The 11869-nt window shown below is 42.9% G+C and overlaps 1 protein-coding gene and 1 pseudogene across 5 annotated transcripts in view; both read left to right on the forward strand.

Moving 5' to 3' along the window:
* ARHGEF3 (Rho guanine nucleotide exchange factor 3) overlaps positions 1 to 11231 on the forward strand; it is a gene marked incomplete at both ends in the record, with an annotated part of 279852 nt that extends 268621 nt beyond the window's left edge. For all 4 annotated transcript variants that reach the window (XM_079713688.1, XM_079713691.1, XM_079713690.1 and 1 more), the window contains 3 exons: positions 3398 to 3568; positions 8719 to 8905; positions 10879 to 11231. In XM_079713688.1, the coding sequence (XP_079569814.1) occupies positions 3398 to 3568; positions 8719 to 8905; positions 10879 to 11231 (711 nt within the window). The remainder of the gene's footprint in view (positions 1 to 3397; positions 3569 to 8718; positions 8906 to 10878) is intronic.
* On the forward strand, positions 6524 to 6970 carry LOC307058644 (CCAAT/enhancer-binding protein gamma-like; annotated as a pseudogene). The gene has a single exon. The product of its transcript is annotated as a CCAAT/enhancer-binding protein gamma-like (transcript).
* Positions 11232 to 11869: the final 638 nt, after the last annotated feature.

Genomic DNA, 11869 nt, shown 5'->3' on the forward strand with positions numbered 1-11869 from the left:
ATGCACAACTAGCATGACTGCTTGCTATTGCCAGTCTGCTATATGTAACTTTATTCCTCTCTGCAATTCTGCAAAATAAATTCCTCTCAAGAACCAGTGCAGAGAGATTAGACATGGTATGCAGGTGGATTAGTTCATGGTATACAGGTCAGTATAAATACAAAAAATATATTCAATAAATGAAAGCAAACCCAGAGTTACTATGATAAATATAGACATAGAATATGGAATAACACCAATTGTTTCCATTCTTTTGTCTCTTTTTATTTTTTCAAACACCTGAGAGAAAAGCAGCATTTGAGAGTAGTCATAGCTGCCTAAGGAACCACTGTGGCTTTTGAGTTTATTAATCTTCACGTGAAATGCCTGCTGTTCAGTTCCTGAGTTAAATTAGGAAATGAACATATCTTTATGCCTATAGTACATCTTCCTTCTGGTTTCCTGGATACTTGCAGGAAATTCAGAAAATTGACTCAAGTACTGATTAATTCCAGCTGCCCAGGTACACCTAGTAATAGCAGATAAGATGAACCACAGCAATGAATGCAAAGGTGTTTTTGTTTGTTTGTTTGTTTGTTTTGGCTGCATTGGGTCTTCGTTGCTATACGTGTGCTTTCTCTAGTTGCGGCGAGCAGGGGCTACTGTTCATTGTGGTGTGCGGGCTTCTCGTGGTGGCTTGTCTTGTTGCGGAGCATGGGCTCTAGGTACATGGGAAGCCCCACAAAGGTCTTTAAAAGCAAGGAGAGACTTCCCTGGTGGCTCAGTGGTTAACAGTCTACCTGCCAATGCAGGGCACACGCATTTGATCCCTGGTCCAGGAAGATCCCACATGCCTTGGAGCAACTAAGCCCGTGCACCACAACTACTGAGCCTGAGCTCTAGAGCCTGTGTGCCACAACTACTGAGCCCACGCACCACATCTACTGAAGCCCGCGTGCTCTAGAGCCTGTGCTCCACAACAAGAGAAGCCACCGCAATGAGAAGCCCATGCACCGCAGCAAAGAGTAGCCCCTGCTCGCAACAACTAGAGAAAGTCCACACGCAGCAACGAAACCCAATGCAGCCAAAAAATAAATGAAAAAAAAAATTTAATTATTAAAAACAAGGAAAAAGTATGGATTTCACTACATATTAAAAATGTAATAAAGTAGAAAGATAAGGTAGACATAAAACAATTGCTCAGGTACCTCCCATATATTTTAAGCTTCTTGAGGGCAGTGACCCTGTCTCATTTCTTTGAATGACACCACCTAGTCTGACACTGAAAGTTGCTCAACAAGCATTAATTGAATTAATTTGAAGGATGAGTCATAGCTTTAGAATATTTTGTGAAATTTCTTGTTTGTTTGTTTGTTTTTGTTTTCTTTTTTTTTTTTTTTGCGGTACGCGGGCCTCTCACTGCTGCGGCCTCTCCCGTCACGGAGCACAGACTCCGGGCACGCAGCCTCAGCGGCCATGGCCCACGGGCCCAGCCGCTCCGCGGCATGTGGGATCTTCCCGGACCCGGGCACGAACCCATGTCCCCTGCATCGGCAGGCGGACTCTCAACCACTGTGCCACCAGGGAAGCCCCAAGAGCCTGTATTTTTAAAAATAATGTTTTTTTAAAATTATCAAAGTAGTGCTACCATCCAAATTCAGGAAATAGAGAAAAGAGTAAATAAATGATCTTTGAAACTCTTAGTAGCTACAGAGGTGTAGAGATTATGCCTCTGTCCATAGGATGCAGTCACCAGACTTCAACTCCAAGCTGTAAGGTCTTCTATCAAACTTTCATGGAGGGCTTCCCTGGTGGCGCAGTGGTTGAGAGTCCGCCTGCCGATGCAAGGGACACGGGTTCGTGCCCCAGCCCGGGAAGATCCCACGTGCTGCAGAGCAGCTAGGCCTGTAAGCCATGGCCGCTGAGCCTGCACGTCCGGAGCCTGTGCTCCGCAACGGGAGAGGCCACAGCAGTGAGAGGCCCGCGTACCGCAAAAAAAAAAAAAAAAAAAAAAAAAACCTTACATGGAAATACCAAGTTTATAACTGGGTAGAAGTTTTTATCCAGTTGCTTTGGGCAGAAGGCAAGTGAAAAATGATCATTTAACAATCTTAGTATTCACTACCACTTGAACACAAGGTCTGGTAGCTTTTCACTGAGTAAAAGCCTCTTTTAAAACCTTGCTTTTCAGAGACTGGTTTGTTTTTCCATTAAGTAAATGTGACCAAGAAGAGGCCTTACTGACATTTCTCATCTGTTACGTTCTTTTCCGTTAATACCAGCACAAGAAAGATGGGACTGTTGGTCTTTTCACTATTAGGGGACAGAGGACTCTGGTGAAGAAGTCATTATTTTGCCTTGGATTGGTGTCACTGAGTTTTTACTCAACTGATTTCTTGCTCCTTTGTTTTCTAGAATTTTCTAACTTTTAGATGTATTGTTCATGTTATAGAACAACACTACATTGGAATAAATGCTTACTGAACATGTCTCAGTGTTGTACTCTTGTTGTTGTGTTTTGCTTCATTTTGAATTTAACAATAATGCAGGGAATTCCCTGGTGGTCCAGTGGTTAGGACTCCTCACTTTCAGAGGACCTGGGTTCAGTCCTTCAGGGAACTAAGATCCCACTAGCCGAGCAGCCTGGCCAAAAGAAGCAAAAAAACAAAAACAATAATGCATCCACCATTGCTTTGAAATCCCTCTACCCCTAATTTACTCACGTGTGCTGTAGGTATGAGCCTGAGTGTATATAGACAAATTGTCCCCATTCTTACTCCTAGTGTCCTTTGTTTCCATTCCTAGTTCTCTGTCTTTCACAAATCATTTATGTTTTGTCACTAAAAAGATACCCAAACCATTTATTCACACCCAGTTTGCAAATATTGTTTGTAGGTTAGATTAAGTGCATGTAGAGAGACCTTGAAACTGGGTTTCAAATCCCCAAGGACAACCCAATCCCTTTTCTAGACTATTACATTCTACTTTTCCTCTCCTTGGCCACATTTTTTGAATGCCTACATTTTCAACATTGTGAGCATGTTTTAAGAAATGTGCGATACAGAGCTTAGTGATTATAAGTCCTGCATATTGAAATCAATACCTCATATCTCTTTCACTCATATAAAATTATGCGTCAACATTAGTTTTATATATAATACAAATATGTGTGTGTGTACAAATGAATATATGTTATATGTATTTATATGTGTACATGTATAGATGGTGTATGGATGGATAGATACAGTATATTAAAAGCATTTATTTATTTTTCCCTTTTCCCAAAGCAGCAACTTAGATAACATGATCTCAGAATTAGATCCAAGTGTATCTTAGTGACTTTCTAGGCTGAGTACCTGGGCCTTGTTGATGTGAATGGTTTGCTGACTTTCCCCATACTTTCTTTTTGTTTTCACAGATAAACATCATTCAGGGAATCGTGGCAGAAATCAACACCAAGACTGGAGAATCTGAATGCCGTTATTATAAAGAGCGACTTCTTTACTTGGAGGAAGGCCAGAAAGACTCCCTGATTGACAGCTCAAGGGTGCTGTGTTGTCATGGCGAACTGAAGAACAACCGGGGCGTGGTGAGTAGTTACTCTGCTTCAGTCATCTCATCCTGGGCCTCCCCAAATGCTTAATCCACTTGATACTGAGCCTCCTGTTACTATGCCCTCCCTACCCAGGGTCACATTGTTTAGACAAAAGTTGCTTTCCCAGTGTCTTTTATATCATAGGATCATATAGTTTTTAAATACATTTTTATATTTTATTTATTTATATATATATATCTTAACTTTCATGACCAGTACATATTCAGAAAAATTTTGGAAACCAACATAGAGTTGCCAGCTTTTTCTTTTGTTTGGTCATGACCTTTGAAAACAAATACACGGCTTCCCTGGTGGTGCAGTGGTTAAGAATCCACCTGCCAATGCAGGGGGACACGGGATCGAGCCCTGGTCCAGGAAGATCCCACATGCCGTGGAGCAACTAAGCCCGTGCGCCACAACTACTGAGCCTGTGCTCTAGAGCCCGCGTACCACAACTACTGAAGCCCGCGTGCCTGGAGCCCGTGCTCCACAAGAGAAGCCACCGCAATGAGAAGCCTGCGCACCACAACAAAGAGCAGCCCCTGCTCGCCGCAACTAGAGAAGAGCCTGCGCGCAGCGACAAAGACCCAACACAGCCAAAAATAAATAAATTTAATAAATAAATTTAAAAAATACAAAACAGGGCTTCCCTGGTGGCGCAGTGGTTGAGAGTCCGCCTGCCGATGCAGGGGACACGGGTTCGTGCCCCGGTCTGGGAAGATCCCACGTGCCGTGGAGCGGCCAGGCCCGTGAGCCATGGCTGCTGAGCCTGCGCGTCCGGAGCCTGTGCTCCACTACGGGAGAGGCCACAACAGTGAGAGGCCCATGTACCGCAAAAAAAATAATAAATTAAATAAATAAATAAATAATACAAAACAGTTACCATCTCCTCCCACTTTGATATCAGAAAGTAATGGGTGATTTTAACAGGATGTTAAAAATATATGATCTCAGAAAAACAGATAGTTCTTTAATTGAATTCATTTAGCTTTATGAGAAATCATTCTTTCTCATGAATTTGTACCTATCCACAGACTGACATTTTGAGACCAGTTTTTTGGGTTTTTTAATAATAATCGACCCTCCCATCAGCTGTACATCTAGCTCTGACCTGTAGATATTCCGTTTCCTGGCTTTTATTCCTCAGCAGGTATTGAAATTGTTTCTCTTCTCCTATCATAGCAACTTGTACAAATCTCCCCTGGAGGGCTTACTACAGTAGATTGTAATTCTCCATCTATCTGTCAATATCTTCCATTTTACCATGCTCTTTTAGGGTGAAGACTGTGCCTTGTCAATCCCTAGCGCCTGTCTTGGGACCTGGCACATACTAAGGCACTCAATAATGTTAGGTGAATGCGTGAGTGAATGAGTGAGTGAATAAATGCTTACATGAAGGAAAAATGGATTTGAATTACATGAGAGTTCAAAATTCATTCAACTCAGGGACTTCCCTGGTGGCACAGTGGTTAAGAATCCACTTGCCAATGCAGGGGATACGGGTTGGTGCCCTGGTCCGGGAAGATCCCACATGCCGTGGAGCAACTAAGCCCATGCACCACAACTACTGAGCCTGTGCTCTAGAGCCCGCGAACCACAACTACTGAGCCTACGTGCCACAACTACTGAAGCCCATGTGCCTAGAGCCCGTGCTCTGCAATAAGAGAAGCCACCGCAATGAGAAGCCCGCGCACCACAACGAAGAGTAGCCCCTGCTCCCCGCAGCTAGAGAAAGCCCGCACACAGCTACGAAGACCAAATGCACCCTAAAATAAAAAATAATAAATAAATTTATTTTAAAAAAAATTCAACTCACCAGGCTATTTTTATATATAGCAGTAGAAATTAATGCTAATATATAATATATATATAATTTTTATATATTATATATAACATGTATTTTATGTAATATATAAACTTTATTTTATATAATATATATTTAAATTTCAGCATTGAGAAAGACAGTCTCCACTTCTTTTGTGTTTCATCTTCAGTATCTAGCCAACCCATAGAATGAAAGCCAAAACTAGATTGAAAACTCTTAATAAAGGTTTGATGATTCAGGGGACACCCTTCTGACCTGGACTGTAAAGTGACATTTATGGGCAGGCTTGGAAATGTTACTTGAAATCACTGAGACATGTCACAGCACCCATTATCAGTGCTGCTGTAGATCTAACCAGCTGATGTTGCAACAAAGGTTATGAGACCTCTCACAGGCCGCTGCTTGAAGAAGTGTTTCTGTTTGACTAGGGAGTTACTGATTGCCAGACAGCTGCATTCTGCTTTTGGCTGATATCTGAAAAGCACTGGTAGACTTCTAATGGCTGATGCTCTGGCTCCTTGAACATTCTTTCTCAGAAGCCCTGTGGGAAATAGGAAGATGTATCACCCCACAGAATGAGGGCCTGTTCTCTTTCTGTCCATCAGTCAGGGACTGAGACCCCCTTGCTGGATGTGCCCAGGGCATTAAGGATGAACTCTATCTAGTTCATGTTTAAAGCAGATAGATTTTTGAGAACAAAGAGTTTAGTTGGGGTGAGGGGATTTGTTTTTGTTTGTTTGTTCCCAGTAGAATTGTAAAAGTCATTATGAATAAAGTCCTGAGTCAGGGAAAAAATCTCAACAGTTTGAGGGCAGGAAGGAGCTGCGACTAAGAAGAGGAATTCTCAGTGAACATTCACAAAGAAGGGATATTTTTTAAAGTTGCCCAGACAATCTGAGTTCAAAGTGCCTACCTTGTCTAGAAGAATGGTAGAAGTAGGACTGGCGGACCGCGAGGCCTGGGTCGAGTCAGGCCGCGCCGTGCAGGGCCGCTGGGAGTGGAGGCCGCTTGGGGAGGGCCAGGCTGGAGGCGCAGGTACATGTGAAGATTTCTTGGCAGATCAAACCATTGATCACCTTGTCCTCATTTCTACTTGTTCTATGTTGACAAGGGAGCGTGCCCAAATGAGCAAGGTATCACAGCAGAACAGTACTCGGGCGTGAACGGAATAAGTGTCATCCATACTCAGGCTCATGCCAGCGGCTTACAGCAGGTTCCTCAGCTGGTGCCCACCAACCCTGGGGGCAGAGGCAAAGCTGTGCCTCCAAGCAAGCAGAGCAAAAAGAGTTTGTGCCCATGGATCGCAGCAGTGACGAGTATCGTCAGCGCAGAGAGAGGAACAACATGGCAGTGAAAAAGAACCAGTTGAAAAGCAAGCAGAATGCACAGGATACGCTACAGAGAGTGAATCAGCTCAAGGAAGAGAATGAACTGTTGGAAACAAAAATTAAATTGCTGACTAAGGAATTAAGTGTACTGATTTATTTCTTGAGCATGCACACAACCTCGCAGATAACGTGCAACCCAGTAGCACTGAAAATACGACAGATTCTGATAATGCAGGACAGTAGACCTCACCTCTTTCAAACGTCACAACTTATGGCTTGAACGTTAAAGGTGTGACTACCTACACTACTCGTATCAGGGGCTGAATCTCCGTTATTCAAAGATCCATTGAAGGTTGTTTTCCAGGATCAGCACTGAAGAGTTGATTAGCTAAAAATGTAGCCATATAATTTGAATATCTGGCTTTAAATGATAAGGATTTTTGTGGGGATAAAAAATATTTTTAAAGGTATATGGTAAAAAAATAAGAATGCCCTGGAGCTTGATGTTCTTAATAAATCCTTATTTCCAGCCAAAAAAACAAAGAGAAAGAGTGGTAGAAGTAGAAACAGTGTAAAAATCTCTGATTATTTTTAGTATGTAAAACAGTGACTAACCCCTCCCCTCCCTAATCCCCAAAAGAAAAGTCTTAATATTCTCTTCCTCCATCCCCACCACCCACACCAAAAAACAGCCCTTAACTTGGTTATTTTGTGCTTTACTCTGTTTTTCGGTCTTCAAACCTGCCCCCACCGCAAACACACACCAACACAGAACCGTCATCATTTGTATGTCCACAAGCCAACATTTAGTTGAGCTTCAGTTTCTGCAGTTTTTGGTGTGTGTGTGTGTGTGTGTGTATATGTGTCTGTCTGTCTGTCCATCCATCCATCTGTGGCAGGGTGCGGGTAGATGACCCGCAAGTATCTTTTCTTCCAAATCTAAAACTATCTGATAATGCTGAATATGCTCCCCCAACCCCAAATCAAGATTCTAATGTGAATTTTCAGCCCTACTCTTCTGGTCTCCTCTTTGAGACCCTAAGGCTGATATTCCCAAATATTGCCACTGGAAAACCAGAATCTAGCTGCAAAGTCATGGATCGTCTCTCTTCACCTCCTAAGCATTTCCAAGCTGCGGGAAGAGTCTGGCACTTAGAATTGAATGGAGCCAAGTTACCCCAGCTCCACTCAGCAAAATTGCTTTTATAATGTGGTTTGAGACAAGCCTTTATTTTTGAGATTCTTTTTTTGCCAACAACACACACATCAATCATCAGCCTTTTAAGCACAACCTCTTCAGAGAACCGAGGTTCTTATGAACTTAACCGAGAAGGACAACTTGTTTGATTGTCTTTCTTTGTGGCTACAGCAGCATGTTCTGGTTTCCTTGGGAATGGGCAGTGTTCTGAGCTGGGATGCCTGGATGAAGCTGATAATCAGCTCAGTGGTTGAAGGAACAAGTGTTTTATGGGTTTGAGAAGCAAACGTTAATATTAGGCTCTGATATGTCAGTCTCATCCTTTATGGACTGTTATTCATTGTGATCTCTTAGAATTGTATTGGATACAATAAACCAAAGCCCCAAGAGCACTAACTTTTTTTCCTTCATTACCCTCTTCATTCTATGGGGTTTCTCTCTCTCCTTTTTTTTTTTTTTTTAATGTTCCTATAAGGCTGTGTGTGTGCGCACAGGTTGTGAATTGCAGTGTGAAGAACGCCACTGCAGCTGGCAGGCCTGGCTGCAGGTGTCTGTAGGCAGAAAGGCCTTCTTCAGTGGGGCCCTAGGGAGGCGCTCCCATAGGAAAGGCAATGGATGCATCTGGAAATGTGTCCAACCCGCAACTGCTGTTCTCCCAGAGGTAGATTTGAGCCTAGAAGTTCATAGGCCAGTGTGAACCTGGTACCTAGGGACCTCTTATCCACAGAGGTCTACTTATCAACTACTCATTAGATTATTGCTTAGGGGAATCCTGTGGATTCTTTTCTTCCAGAAACTACACGTTTTCCTGTTCCAAGAAGTACTTGTGATCACTCGGGCTGTCACCCACAACGAGCAGCTCTGCTACCAGTTGTACCGGCAGCCCATCCCCGTGAAGGACCTCCTGCTGGAAGACCTGCAGGACGGAGAAGTGAGGCTGGGCGGCTCCCTGCGTGGGGCGTTCAGCAACAATGAGAGAAGTATGGATGGCTGTCCATTCTGACCTGTTGAACGTGTTTGGTCGAGGTGGTTTGGAGGGAATGGCTGCCTGGTGAAAAGAGAAGAGCTATGGCCTTGAAGTCAAACTGCATTCCAGTTTTCGTCCATCACTTACTGGTTGTGTAACCTTACTCAACCTCTGTGAGCCTTAGTTTCCCATCTGCAAAGTGGGGATGCATGCATACCTACTTCATAGGATTGTTATAAGGATTAAGTAAGGCACTACAAGTTGACCTGTCTGCGTATAACTGGTGCCCCTTAAGCTCCCTTACTCTGACTCCTTCCACTGGATAAAAGCATTCTTAAGACCAGACGGTCCCTATGTGATTACAGTTGTGTAACAGTGGGTTTTTGTAGTTAAGCTGGCAGACTTGTCTCTAAAGAGACATAACTATGATCAACCAGGCTGAGGGTTTATCTGTAATTACTCTAATGGGCTTCTCTAACTTGAGACTTAATAAACAAAGGAATTAACCAAAAGAAGCTTAGATAGCAGCGTCTATCTAGTGTCTTCTATGTGTCAAGCACTGTGCCAGGCACTGATATACACTAGGGAACCAAACAATTCAATTCCTTGGAAGCCCTGTGGAACTTACTTTGTGATGGAGGAGGTAGAGGTTATTTGAGAAACAAATAAATAATCCAGGTACCTTAAGAAAACTAAAACCCAGTAAGGGAATAGAGAGGGATGGCAATAGGAGGTATGTTTAAGATGAAATGGTCAGGGAGGTCTTCTTTGAGCAAGTAACATTTGAGCCTCTTAGGTTAACACTGGCATCATATTGTCAAAGTAATTCATGTATACTGCCTCTTACCTACTCACCAGTCCCTCCGCCCTAGTGGTAGTACCAGTAGCAGTAGTAGTACTTATATTTCTCAAGTACTGACTATGTGCCAGGCATTGTATAAGCACTTACATGTATTATTATATTTATCCCTGATAATAACCATCTAAGGTAGATTCTCTTTGTTTTCCCCATTTTACAAATAAAGAAACTGAGACGTAGGGGAGTTAAGGCATTTGCACCACAGCAAAGACTGGAGCCTGAATTTATCTGAAGCCAGTCTGTTGGCTACAGGGATCGTGCACGGGAACTGACTAAGCGCAGACACTTCTGTGAACCACATGCATGTGGCACACGGGGCCCATTAAATGACAGTTAATGTTGTTTTTAAACTAAATCAAATGTCTTCCATATCGTGCACTACCATTTTTTAAATGCACATAGCTACAGGAATTCCCTGGCGGTCCAGTAGTTAGAACTCCACACTTTCACTGCCGAGGGCCTGGGTTCAATATCTGGTCAGGGAATTAAGATCCCATAAGCCACGTGGCACAGCCAAAAGAATAAAAAATTTTTAAAAATGCACAGAGCTCCTGTTGCAGTTATTATTAAAATGTCATTTCATTTTAAAATGAAACCAAACTTATAAGAGTCTTTACGTATCTTCTCAATCGTCAGATACTAAATATACAAGTACTATCATGTGGAGGGTCTTGGGTCTGTTTGATGTTACAAAGAGCTTCTTAAACTTGAAAAAGCTCTAGCTTGGGGCAGTTGTTGAAATTACAGATTCCCAGACCCACTGAATCTGAATCTCTAGGGGTAAGACCCTGGGATCTGTATTTTTAACATGCTCTTGGGGGATTTTGATATGCAGCCAGGTTTGGTACCCAGTACTCTGGGGTCCCCTGAAACACAAGGCATAGTTGTTCCGTACTGATTTGCTAGCTTCCGAGAGCAACTGAGTGCCAGACCTGTGTCAACACCTGTTGATTGATGGAGGCCACAGGGTGGAGCTGAGCCATGTCCTGGATCAGTAGGGCACATTTAGTAATCAATTAGTGATCTCTGCTGTGGGTACTGGGGGTTAGTGTCATCACATATGTTATCTTTGGCCTGAGGAAATACCTGTCCATTGACCTTTTTTTTCATGTGTTTTTCATTTCTAGTTAAAAACTTCTTCAGAGTAAGTTTCAAAAATGGATCCCAAAGTCAGACCCACTCATTACAAGCCAATGACACCTTCAACAAACAGCAGTGGCTCAACTGTATTCGTCAAGCCAAAGAAACAATTCTGTGTGCTGCGGGGCAGGCCGGGGTCCTTGACTCCGAGGGACCATTCCTAGATTCCACCACCGGGAGCAGGGAGCCACAGGGAGAAACAAAACTTGAGCAGATGGACCAATCAGACAGTGAATCGGATTGTAGCATGGACACAAGTGAGGTCAGCCTCGACTGTGAACGCATGGAACAGACAGGCTCTTCCTGTGGGAATAGCAGGCATGTTGAAAGCAACGTCTGACAGAAGCGTGTACTTCCTGGAAGTAGCCCTGTGTCTTACCTGTACAGTATTTGCATTCCACACATGGAACGGTTTGGAGAAGCACTTTTTAATACTTTTGTGATTGTGTTGACCCAGTCCTATCTGTACTTTTTTGTCCCTAGTACTGTAACTGCCAGTCTGTGTCAGCTGGAATCTGTGGCAACTGTTACCCTGTATTGTATTTCACAAGTGTCTGGATGGATGGAGAAGTACTTGAACAAGTTACTTTCACTTGTGCTGCTGGATTTTAAAAAACAGAAAGAAAACAATCTCTAAACTACTGTTTCATGTAGATTAAAGGGTCCTTCCATGTTTCTATAGTGCTTTTCTAGCTCTTTGACAGGGTAGCTGAAGGCATGAAATTTAAAGGGCCTTGAAAACGGCATGAGGAAGTTACTTGTGTCTCGTGATGGCATTTGAAGGAGAAACGGGAAAGATCAATGTTTCGAGTTAAATTGGTTCAATGTCATCCAACCAAAAAGCATGAAAACATCCCTGGGGATTCTGAAGGTTTAATTTTGCAAAGGAAGAAGCACTGTCTTGACCTTGCAATTTCATCCAGTACAAATTTGATGCAATAATCTATTAGGACATGAAATAAGAGTCTGACCTTAAAA

Source organism: Hyperoodon ampullatus, assembly GCF_949752795.1.
Source record: "Hyperoodon ampullatus genome assembly, chromosome: 10".
In the NCBI taxonomy this organism is placed as follows: domain Eukaryota; kingdom Metazoa; phylum Chordata; class Mammalia; order Artiodactyla; family Ziphiidae; genus Hyperoodon; species Hyperoodon ampullatus.